This window comes from Nestor notabilis, unplaced genomic scaffold (assembly GCF_000696875.1).
Source record: "Nestor notabilis isolate BGI_N333 unplaced genomic scaffold, ASM69687v1 scaffold14467, whole genome shotgun sequence".
In the NCBI taxonomy this organism is placed as follows: Eukaryota; Metazoa; Chordata; class Aves; order Psittaciformes; family Psittacidae; genus Nestor; species Nestor notabilis.
The window spans coordinates 4773-16864 of NW_009935315.1; the positions used below are offsets into that span (position 1 = coordinate 4773).

The following is a 12092-nucleotide window of genomic DNA, read 5'->3' on the forward strand; positions in this document are numbered from 1 at the left end:
GTCCCTGCCCGTGCCAGGGGTTGGAGCTGGAGGAGCTTTAAGCTCCCTTCAACCCAAAGCATGTGATTCTATGATTCTGCGATCTTCTGCAGCATCTCTTTTGGAAAAGATGCTTCAGATTTAAAAGGGACAGAGCTCTTTGGGTGCTTGTGGCTGCACTGTAGATGCTGGGGAAAATCAGTGTTTGAAGAGATACCTCGGTAGCAGATGGTGTTGGCCTTCATCCAGGAGAGCTTCCTCCTTCCTCCCTTTGAAGGAGGAGGATTTTTCTAGTTCTCAGACATGGAGGAGCTGTCACTGCCCTCCATGTTCATGTTGGCTGACTTCCTGTAAGTAAAATCCAGCAGTTCTCCATGTTGCTGAGAGAATTTCCTCCTCCTGTTTGCGTGCTGCAGCCCTGTCCTGCAGGAATGGCTTTATAGAGTAAGTTCTGTCCCTGCCCCAGAGGATTTGAGTGCTCTGCATAGAAAAATCCTTTCTTATTTTGATCAGGCACATTGCTTCCTTGGATTCCTTAACTGTGGCTGGGATGTATATAATGACAACTCCATAATTAAAAACCATTTAGTTTAAGTTAGTTACATTAATGGGCTCTTCTCAGATTCATCCCTGGTGACTTGCTGAAGGTACAGCCAAGCTGTTCCCAGATGCAGAATGCCAGAGGCTCTCAGCACCTGGATGTGTGAAGCCAGCTCCAGTCTGAGGTTATATCCTGGCACAGAGGTTGGATGCTCTTTTGGGGGCTCAGCACTCTGGTGCTGAGTGAAGACCAGCAAGTCCTGAGCCCATCCTGTTTGCAGTTCCCACCCAGCTCTGCTGCTACCATTCCTGGTTCCCTGCTGGCCATGTCTTGTAGTGTACCCAGCAGTGGGTAACTGGTGAGATTTAACCCCACACTTGATGTTCTGCAGGTCCAATGGGAGCTGTAACAAAACCTCAATAAGAAGTAAATTTTTATATATAAACATTTGAAGATCTTGAGAGCACTGAGAGCCATAGAATCCCAGCCTGGTTTGTGTTGGAAGGGACCTTAAAGCTCATCCAGCTCCAACCTCCTGCCACGGGCAGGGACACCTTCCACTAGAGCAGGTTGCTCCAAGCCCCTGTGTCCAACCTGGCCTTGAACACTGCCAGGGATGGGGCAGCCACAGCTTCTCTGGGCACCCTGTGCCAGCACCTCAGCACCCTCCCAGGGAAGAGCTTCTGCCCAAGAGCTCATCTCAATCTCCCCTCTGGCAGGTTCAAGCCATTCCCCTTGACCTGTCCCTCCATCCCTTGTCCAAAGCCCCTCTCCAGGTCTCCTGGAGCCCCTTTAGGCACTGGAGCTGCTCTAAGGTGTCCCCTTGAGGAGCCTTCTCTTCTCCAGCTGCCCCAGCCCAGCTCTCTCAGCCTGGCTCCAGAGCAGAGCTGCTCCAGCCCTCGCAGCAGCTCTGGGGCCTCCTCTGGCCTCGCTCCAGCAGCTCCACGTCCCTCTTGTGCTGTTGCCCCAGAGCTGGATGCTGTTTGCAATTCTGGAATTCATTTCAGGAGTCGCAGAATGAGAAACTGCCATGAAAACGTCCTTGAATTGCTCCTGCTTTCCTTCTCCATTGGCACATGATTCAGATTTCTCTGTCTCATTCATTACAAGTTATTTTTATGCCTGTTCTTGTTTGAAGTAAATGCATTAGAGAGTGATGGGGATTTGGATGTGCCTCCTAAAATAGTTTGCATCTTCTTTCACCATTTCTTTTGGTGATGGCTGGGGGTGGCCCCCATGTAAATACATATAACAATAACTCAGGGGTTTAAAAATACTCTGGGTAAGTGCTGGATGGTTCCAGCAGCTCTGGGTAGCTGTGATGCTCTGAAGAGTCCTGTTCCACCTCTGCTCTGCCCAGCAACTGAGTTAACCCTCTGAGGAGAGGCTGCATTCACTTCAGACATGTCTTTATCTGCTGGGTTTATGCCTTTTCAAAGGTCATTTGCTTTGGAAGTGAGCTCCCCTCCTGCCCCTGAGCTGTTTTCTTTGCTCTTCAGCTTTCTTAAGTGCTGCCTCTGGGTATTTGGGTATTGCTGTCTTACTGCTGGGATGGGGGGACAAAGAACACGCTCTTGCATTTTGGGGGTGGCTGCTGCTTCCCTGAGCTTAACCAGAGGGATTCCTGCTTTGAAATGTGGAAGGGATGAGGACTTCTTTGTGCGGCACACTTCTGTCTGCAGATAAGCACACATATATAATGCAGAACTAACAGCAGCATGTTACCATGCCCCTGTCTGTCACAGAATCATAGAATCAGAATGGTTTGGGTTAGAAAGGACCTTAAGCTCATCGAGTTGCAAGCCCCTGGCATGGGCAGGGAGTTGCTCCAAGGCCCGTTCAACCTGGTCTGTAAGAATTATACTAAATATAGTCATGTAAGAATTATACTCAAACCTGAGCTACTTCTTCCCAGAGGAGCATTAGTAACAGGTTTATGTTCTAAACATGCCTTTTTCCTTTTGGAAAACCCCTCAGGGGTTTCATCCTGCTGCCAGAAGCCATAACATGTGGCTGCATTTTCTCTTTGCTCCATGTCTCTCGTTAGCTCTGGTCTATCCTTAGCTCATTAATACTAATATTAATCTGTTTGACTTTTCATCTCTAATCACAGATATCATCTGATCAGGGCTTTCTCTTGATCTTTTCCAAGTAGCTCTTTATATACCACAGCTGTAAATGGTGCATCAGGGCCTAACCCTGATGCATACTTTGTACTGGGGTGGGGGGAATTTGCCTAATCAAATAATCCAATTAGACATTTGCTTTTGTCTCCCTGGGGCATCTTAGATGACTTGTCTGCCTCACTTATGTGTTGTAATATGAGGTACCACATACCTCAGTTATGGGCTGTAATTAGTTAACGTGTGTAACATCCCTTTGATGTAAAAGCTCTGGTATTATCCTTGGCTCTGCCTCGGGATCAGGACTTTATAAAAGGAATAGCTGGGGATTAAATCTAGAGCAGTATCTAGTTGGGTGTATCTGTGCTGGCTGTATCTTCAGTGTCGGGTGTACTTTGAGCATGGCATAGCAGTTGGAGCTCCAGAACATGAGGTATCTCAGAACAGGAGTTGTTCCTATGGACAGAGGAGTCTCAGCCACACTTGTCAACGCCAGACCAGGCTGGTAATGATTCTTCCTTCATTTTCCACTTGAAAATGAACAGATCAAACAGGATATTGCAGTCCTAGAGAGCTGAATGGAGTCATTCAGTTTAGAACTCTCTTGCTGATTATTCCCTTTATAACTTGTTTCTTTTTTGTCTCCTCTCTTTAGTGTTCCCATGGTTTGGTTTGGATATTGGAGGCACCTTGGTCAAACTCGTTTATTTTGAACCAAAGGACATCACAGCTGAAGAAGAAGAAGAAGAAGTGGAAAACCTCAAAAGCATCCGTAAATACCTGACATCAAATGTAGCTTATGGATCCACAGGCATCCGGGATGTGCACCTGGAACTAAAGGACCTTACCCTGTGTGGACGTAAAGGCAATCTGCACTTTATACGCTTTCCTACTCATGACATGCCTGCTTTTATCCAAATGGGAAGCGAAAAGCACTTCTCAAGCCTCCATACTACCTTATGTGCCACGGGAGGTGGAGCGTACAAATTTGAGCAGGACTTTCTCACAGTAGGCATTTTTGGCTTCTATCTGGTTAAGGATCTGGTAGTGAAGGCTGGTTTAAAGCTTAAAACTAGAAAGCTTTCTCTGCAGATGCTCTAAATTGTAGCTTTGGGAATGTGTGCCTAATCCAAATGAAACTTGGGGCAGGAAACAGCATGTGGAGATGAGTTTGCATCTCCAAATGGGGATCATTTCTTCCCTGCAAGTGCATGTAACATTCCTCTAACTCTAAAATTGCTCACTGGCTCCCATGGCATTTGCTCTTAGAAACCATTCCCTCTCTTATTCATAAAATCACAGCATGGTTTGTGTTGGAAGGGACCTTAAAGCTCCTCCAGCTCCAACCCCTGCCCCGGGCAGGGACACCTTCCACTAGAGCAGGTTGCTCCAAGCCCCTGTGTCCAACCTGGCCTTGAACACTGCCAGGGATGGGGCAGCCACAGCTTCTCTGGGCACCCTGTGCCAGCGCCTCAGCACCCTCACAAGGAAGAGCTTCTGCCTCAGATCTGACCTGAATTATTACTCACTGATTATGCTGATCTCAGTCTTAGGGTGTTTTTTCCTCATTGCTCTTTCACGTGCTTGATATTAGATTTATTGTTCCTTTGCTCGAGTGGTTTATCTCTGTCACCCATGTGAGTGAGCTGATAGGGGTTCAGTCCAATGTGGTGGTAAATGGACTGCAAGGAGGTTAACAGTTGGGGTTTGACATCATCATGTGGCTTCATAGTAAGTTTGATCCTTGTTCATAGGTGAAAAACTGGTGATAAAGCTTTCTTTAACCAGGGCTTGACAAAATGCACCAAATAAAGAGGCTTTTTGTGCAGTGGAGGCAGTGACATGGGGGGCAAATGATTCATAGCTCCCTCCTTTTCTGTTAGTGTTTTTAGGGATGGGTTTGGGGGATTCTTTTGGTCAAACACTTCAGTCCCTTCTCATTTTTCCTTGCTTTTCACCCTACTGCCTCAGCCTAAATCAGGCCCATGGAAGTTGCTGAGATTCTCTCAGTGTCCATCCGTGGATCCAGCTGTTTGTATCCCCCACTTCAGCCCATGTGCATGGAGAAAGACTGAGCCTTGCCATGATCCACACTTCTTCCCAGCCCCCACATGGAGATGGTTGGATTTAGCTGGCAGTGAAGGCACTTTTCTAGCCCTGAGCATAAACACTTGAGATTCCTGGCTAAATTTCCTCAGCATTCTCCTTTCTTTCTCCCTGCCAGATGGGTGACCTTCAGCTTTGCAAACTGGATGAACTCGATTGCCTTATTAAAGGAGTTCTGTACATCGATTCCGTTGGCTTCAATGGACATTCAGAGTGTTACTATTTTGAAAACCCAACGGATGCTGAGAGATGTCAGAAGCTCCCATTCAACTTGGAGAACCCATATCCTCTCCTCCTGGTGAACATTGGCTCAGGGGTCAGCATTTTGGCTGTGTACTCAAAAGAGAACTATAAGCGGGTGACTGGCACCAGGTGAGTGCTGGAGGGGGGTAAATTGACTTTGAGTTTAGAGTTTGGGATATGTTTCTGCACTGTAAATGGCATTTTTAGGAACAATAATGGTGGTGAGTTGAATGACCAAGCTCCTGCTTTTACTGCAGTCCCTTCTCTCTGCCAGCAAAGATCCCTCCTGGATCAGAGAGTCTGGATTCCGTGGTTTGGCCTCATGACTGCAGCCAGTCTCTTCAGAAGCTGGTTTTGCCCTGCTGCAGGAATTCAAGTAGTTTATTTGCCATCATAGTTTGGGGTTATCCCAAATATACTCACAATAATCCTGTTGACTACTGTTAGATTCGATCCTGGCAGTAGAGATTTGCATCCTGACTTCTCGAAGTTACCTTGTTTTGGTGGCAGGGACACTGGCACAGCAATAATTCTCCAGGCACTCACTGAGCTGCTGCAGTTGCCCTTCTTGAAGACAAAGGCAAAACCAAAGAGCTCAGTGGCTTTCAGCTTTCCTGAATTTCCTGAATGGTAGCAGTAATAATTCAACCCACAGCACAGATTTTACTCTTATTGTACATGATTATGGGCACATGTGCACAGTAAAGAGAATAGAACATAGTCTTTCCCCTGAGTTTTGAATAGCTGTGCCCTGAGACTCCAGTTTTCTCAGGACTAATGGAATCCCAGAGTGGTTTGGGATGGAAGGGAGCTTAAAGCTCATCCAGTCCCAACCCCTGGCACGGGCAGGGACACCTTCCACTAGAGCAGGTTGCTCCAAGCCCCTGTGTCCAACCTGGCCTTGGACACTGCCAGGGATGGGGCAGCCACAGCTTCTCTGGGCACCCTGTGCCAGCGCCTCAGCACCCTCACAGGGAAGAGCTTCTGCCAAGAGTTCATCTCAGTCTTTAGTGGAATGAGCCATTTCCTTTGTCTCTTTAGAAGCAAAGTGGGTGACATTCATTTTCCTTTACCTTGCAGCCTTGGAGGAGGAACCTTTTTTGGTCTCTGCTGCCTTCTTACTGGTTGTTCCACCTTTGAAGAGGCCCTTGAGATGGCATCCCGTGGGGACAGCACCAAAGTGGACAAGCTGGTGCGGGACATCTACGGAGGAGACTATGAGCGGTTCGGGCTGCCAGGCTGGGCTGTAGCATCCAGGTAAGGACTGACAGTGTCACTTGCACTGGAGATTCTGCAAGGAAGGGACCTTAAAGCTCCTCCAGTTCCAACCCCTGCCACAGGCAGGGACACCTTCCATTAGAGCAGGTTGCTCCAAGCCCCTGTGTCCAACCTGGCCTTGAACACTGCCAGCAATGAGGCATATATATGCTTTTTCTTAGGGGACACATATAAATACTTGAAGATGAATCACTTTGGTTTAATGAGGAGTTCCCATTTTCTCCTGCAATTCTGATACAAATGGACCTTTAACCCCAAACCTGTCTTTCCAGCTTTGGAAACATGATGAGCAAGGAGAAGCGGGACTCTGTCAGCAAAGAGGACCTGGCCAAGGCGACTCTAATAACCATCACGAACAACATCGGCTCCATAGCACGGATGTGTGCACTCAATGAGGTACTGGGGGGAATCTGTGTAATTGCTTCCCATCTAAGGCATCACTGGTGTGTTCCTGTCACCTGGAATCTCTTAAAAAAAGATGGTGTGTTCATACTCCTCTTTTTGGATGTTTAGGAAGTTGTAATCCACTCACTTTGGATTCTCCAGTGAATTTTGTCCTTCCTTTGTGTGCTTTGAGGCAGATCTTTGTGCTATGAATGAATCTGGGGGTCTCCTGAGGTTCTCTGCTTGCTCAGGAGTTAACCAGCTTCTCTGTGGTGGTTTGAGGAACAGTAGGTGTGTGATGAATCACAGCTCTTGGGACTGCTGAGGGAAGGAGAGGTGGGATGGAGGGATGGAGAGGCTGGATTATCTTTCCTGTGTTGTTCCCACCAGTTCCTCTTGACTTCCTGGTCAGGCCCCACCACTTCCACAGCTGTTCCTGTATCTTTGTGCTTTCAGCTTCTTTACAGTGCTGCCTTGTTGCATTCATGTCAAGCAGCATTGTACAGGGCTATGAAAGAACAGAGACATGCTCTCCACTCCATTTGGAGCCTGTTCCTATGGGAAGAGCTAACGGGGGGAGGCATCCTCCTGACTCCTGTTGCTGTTACCTTCCTTTACTGCAGGAACCAGGAGAGACATTACAGTCTTGCTCACAATACATCTGCTGAGTCCTCACTCTCGAGGAGGCAGCTGAGTGCAGAGAGGATGCTGAGTAGTTAGGGGGAGGTCTTAATAAATGTGGCATGGAAGGAACATCCATAGGAGGCTGCACCCCCAAAGCATGAGCAACAGCTCGGGGCGGGGATTCTCCCCCTCTAACTCTGCATATGGTGTTTAAAAGGCACTATAAGTGTAACTTTATTCTTACTCTAAGGTGGGGTTACAAGCAGAAAGTGGAATTTACTCTTAATGTTCCTTTTGCTTCCTTCCTACTTGCAGAACATCAATCGAGTGGTGTTTGTTGGCAACTTCCTTCGGATCAACACCATCTCCATGAGGCTTCTGGCCTATGCTTTGGATTACTGGTCGAAGGGACAATTGAAAGCACTTTTCTTGGAGCATGAGGTGAAATCATCCTTTACACTTCTCTTGTGGGAAAATGCAAATCCTTTACATGCTCTGGGAAGAGCCACGTGGAGTCTCTAGCTGTTGTTGGTACACATCGTGCAGCAGGTTCCCAGTGCTGAGTTACTGCAGTGCCAGTGTAGGGTCAGAAGAATCATGTGTGTTACTCCAGTAGTTGTTTACTACTGATTGCATCTCACTTGTGAACTTTCTTCTAGGACCATGAGGCATCCCTGCCCATGGCAGGGGGTTGGAACTGGATAATCTTAAGGTCCCTTCCAACCCAAACCAGTCTGTGATTCTCTGTGACAGCAGGAGTGTACAGCTCTGCTTTCCACTACAGCAGTGATAGTTACAGCCTGTTTTCTAATGCACCCACCTGTAGTTATGTGGTGAATTGACCCTGGCTGGACACCAGGAGCCCCCCAAAATCACTCTGTCACTGCTCTCATCGGCTGGATGAGGAGGGGAGAGAGAACATAGAACTAAAGGCTCCTGGGCTGAGATAAGGGCAGGGAAAGCTCAGTCACCATCATGGGCAAACAGACTCCCCCCTGGGAAATGGGTTTAATTTATTCCCCATCAAATCAGAGCAGGAAAATGAGAAATAACCCCAAATCTTAACACTTCCCCCACCCTTCCCGGGCTCAACTTCATTCCCAGTTCTTCCCTCCCAGCAGTGCAGGGAATGGGGGTTGTGCTTGGTTCATCCCATGTTGTCTCTGCTGCTCCTTCCTCCTCAGGGGATGACTCCCCACGCTCCTTCCCTGCTCCAGCATGGGGGCCCTCCCACAGGAGACAGTCCTCCAGGGACTTCCCCAATGGAGTCCTTCCCATGGGCTGCAGCTCTGGCATGGGGCTGCAGGGGGGGACCCAGGTTGATGCCTCACCATGGGCTGCACCACAGGCTGCAGGGGAACCTCTGCTCCAGTGCCTGGAGCACCTCCTGCCTCCTCCTGCACTCACCTTGGGCTCTGCAGGGCTCTTCCTCTCACATGTTCTCACTCCTCTCTTCAGCTACAGCTACACAGGGTATTTTTCCTACTCAAATCCCTTATCCCAGAGGTGCTGCCACCATCATTGATGGGCTCAGCCTTGGCCAGCAGTGGCTCCGTCTTGGATCTGGCTGCATTGGCTCCATCAGACACGAGGGAAGCTTCTGGCAGCTTCTCACAGAAGCCACCCCTGTATCCCTCTAGTTCCAAACCCTTCCACCCAAACCCAAACCAAGTTCTTTGTTTCCACCTTCCTCTAGAAGTTGTTGTAATTACACCCTACGTGTCCTTGTTCTTGCATCAAACCATGTTTGAGTCTTTACTGGATATTCCTATCTGCTCCTCAGGGTTATTTCGGCGCAGTCGGGGCTCTGCTGGAACTCCTGGATTCCCCTTGACTCCGTGCAGATTCCTTACATCGGATCTGTGAAGTCGGGGCACTTCCCGGGTCACCACGTTTCACTTGGAAGCAAAGGGAAGGACTCTTGTGGTCGTGTCTGTGTGAAAGCCACCCTCAGGGACAATCAGGTTGGTTCAGGAGGAGAATGTGCAGCTGCACTGCCCAACGTGGTGCTTTAGTCACATCACATCACCCTTCCCATGTAGCCTGTGTTATTAACGGGGATGGAACAGCAGGCATCCATCAGGATCTGAGTGCTGCATGTGCCTGGTTCATGCTCCAGAGCTCAACCTGCAGCGTCCTGTGTCCCCCAGAGAAAGGTGGCATGTCCTTGGTATGTTGTATGTCCAGGGGACAGACCCCAGCATCCCAAATCCATACAGCTGGAATCTGTGTCCAGTGAACTGCTGTGCTCTCCACAGGGTTTCAGCCCTGTTACCACCCTTTCTTACCTGGAAACTGGAGACCAAAGGTGAGGCACAAATCCTGTGTCACAGCTGGATTCCTGTTTCACCCTCTAACACTTCCATACAGAGCACAGCGCCCTTTGGGATGTGCTGGAATGTCAGCATGGTGTTAGGAGGTCTCAACCTCTGACGTGGACATTGCTGGAAGCAAATGTGAGGATGAAATAGTGGGTTTTGATATTGTTTGTTTGCTTGTTTTCTATTCTTGCTCTGTTGTAAAACTCTGCTGCATAGAAGTATACCAAAGAGCTCCTGATTTTCACTTGGACACTTGGGATCTGCTCTGGAATCTTTCTTTTACGTGTATGGAGTGCTGAAGTGTTGGAGCTGCGGGGGGGAATCCTCTCTGCTTCCCGTACCCATGCTGCACTGCTCTGCTCTCTGTGCACACAGCCTGCAACTGTGCAGCTGAGTGCAGGATCCCTGAGGATCTGACACCTCGGGATGTGGATTTTGCTGAATAAAGGCTCTTGGAACAACCGTGATGCTCCCACTGGAGGGCAGCTTAAGTTAGCAAAGCAGTGTGTGCACGGTCTGTAATCCAGCCTTCCTTCCAGGAATTCTTCCCAGATTCTGCATCACAGAATCATGGAATGGTTTGGAAGGGACCTTAAAATCATCCACTAGAGCAGGTTGCTCCAAGCCCGTGTCCAACCTGGCCTTGAACACTGCCAGGGATGGGGCAGCCACAGCTTCTCTGGGCACCCTGTGCCAGCGCCTCAGCACCCTCACAGGGAAGAGCTTCTGCCCAAGAGCTCATCTCAATCTCCCCTCTGGCAGGTTCAAGCCATTCCCCTTGTCCTGTCCCTCCATCCCTTGTCCAAAGCCCCTCTCCAGGTTTCCTGCAGCCCCTTTAGGCACTGGAGCTGCTCTACTCTGCTGCTCTAAGCCACGTTGGACACAGGGGCTTGGAGCAACCTGCTCTAGTGGAAGGTGTCCCTGCCCGTGGCAGGGGGTTGGAGCTGGAGGTTCGTTAAGGTCCCTCCCAACCCAATTCAGTCTGATTCCATGATCTTGGTGCTAGATCCAACTGTGGTTGGGTCAGACCCTCTGCTGCTTCATCCCCCCAGCCAGAAGCTTCCTCCAGTGAGCTCCTTATGTCCGGAGTTTCCAGGAGCAGCCTCAGTGCAGGAGGTTGGTGTCTCCTTGTGCTTCCTTATGGAGAAGGTGACACAGAACGTTTCCAGGTGGAGCTGCCCCAGCCCCAGGCAGCACTAGAGGGCAGCAGCCCCCTGTGCTGGGCAAGGTGAGGGGACAGGGGGAGCTCCTCTGTCTCCACTGCAGCCTTCTGCAGGTGGCCACAGCTGAGCACCCAAATGGGGTCTGAAGAGGAGGAGAAGGGGGTTTTCCCCCCATTTCCTACCTGACGAAGAGCAGGGTGAGTTGAGATGGGGTTTGGAGCTGGAACCCCAGGTAATTCCCATAGGATGGAGGCTGGGAGCTGATCTCCAGTCCAATGGGTGTCGGTAGGGTTGGCATTAGCCTGGTCAGCTCTCACTGCCCACAGCCAGATTGTGGCAGGTTGGTCAGAGGAGAAACCTCTTCCTCAGTGGGACAACCTCCAAAATCCCCCTGGACCAGGGATTTCCAGGGCATTTGGTGCTGCCAACCTGCTCCATTGGGAATTCCCTCATCCAGCCGGGAAACACGGAAAACAGGAACCCCCCTCCCCAGACCAGCCCAGTTTGGGGCCCTTTCCCTGCAGAAAGGCCCAAGTGAGCAGGAATATCCATCACGGGGCTGAGCATGGAGGGATCTCCCTTTATCCCATGGGTATCCCATGGGCAGCTCCCTTGCAAACACACCCCCCACTTCCAAAACCTGCTTTTTATTTACATTCCAAGTCAACTCCCATGCAAACCATTAGGCTTTTCCTGGGGTTCCTTTCCCCTTCTTTCCTCTTTCTTTTCCCTTACCAAGAGTGGGATTAGCAAAAGTTGCCTCAGTTGGAGTTTAAAATAGCCTTAAATATACAAAAATAGAGCTTACAAAAACAACCCCACCAACAAAAAGAGACAGAAATATTCTGCTGCAGAATCCGTAGTGTACAAACACGTCTATGAGGCTCCAACGCTCCATAAACAGGCTGGGGCAATCCCAGGGGATTTATTCCCGGCCTGGGAATACTGACACCCCCCCTCTGAGAAAACACTAAGAGCTGTAGGCAGGGAGGAAGGAGCTACAGCGCCCAAATACACCCCATGAGGTGGTTGCCACCCCCAAACTGGGTTGGATTTGGGGTGTTTTGGCAAGGAAACCACCCCGTACTCCCGTGTCCCTCACCCAGACACCCCCCCCCCGGGGATGGATGAATCCCAAGGATGGGATTTGCCGCCCTTCCCATTGTTCCATAGTTCACACCAGGATGGTGCCCATCGGAGGGTGAGGTAGCCCATTGCGCCGAGGAGGGGATGATGGCATTTCCCATGGGTGACACCACCCTGGATAAGCCCTTTTGGAGGGGCAGAGAGCGCCGAGGTGGCTCCAAATCCCGGGATCAGGGTGCCTGGA

The 12092-nt window shown here is 49.8% G+C and overlaps 1 protein-coding gene across 1 annotated transcript; it reads left to right on the forward strand.

Annotated features, from left to right (window-relative positions):
* Window positions 1–282: 282 nt before the first annotated feature.
* PANK2 (pantothenate kinase 2) lies at window positions 283–9149 on the forward strand. The gene is made up of 8 exons (XM_010017785.1): window positions 283–329; window positions 2295–2329; window positions 3299–3651; window positions 4868–5121; window positions 6073–6249; window positions 6543–6666; window positions 7594–7719; window positions 9062–9149. The coding sequence occupies exons 1-8, from the start codon at window positions 283–285 to the stop codon at window positions 9110–9112; spliced, it is 1167 nt and encodes a 388-aa protein (XP_010016087.1). The 3' UTR covers window positions 9113–9149.
* Window positions 9150–12092: the final 2943 nt, after the last annotated feature.

Coding starts and splice junctions, on each gene's coding strand:
- PANK2 (XM_010017785.1), top strand. CDS start 283: ATGGAGGAGCTGTCACTGCCCTCCATGTTCATGTTGGCTGACTTCCT. Junction 5,122..6,072: donor AAGCGGGTGACTGGCACCAG/GTGAGTGCTGGA, acceptor TTTACCTTGCAG/CCTTGGAGGAGGAACCTTTT. Junction 6,667..7,593: donor GGATGTGTGCACTCAATGAG/GTACTGGGGGGA, acceptor TCCTACTTGCAG/AACATCAATCGAGTGGTGTT.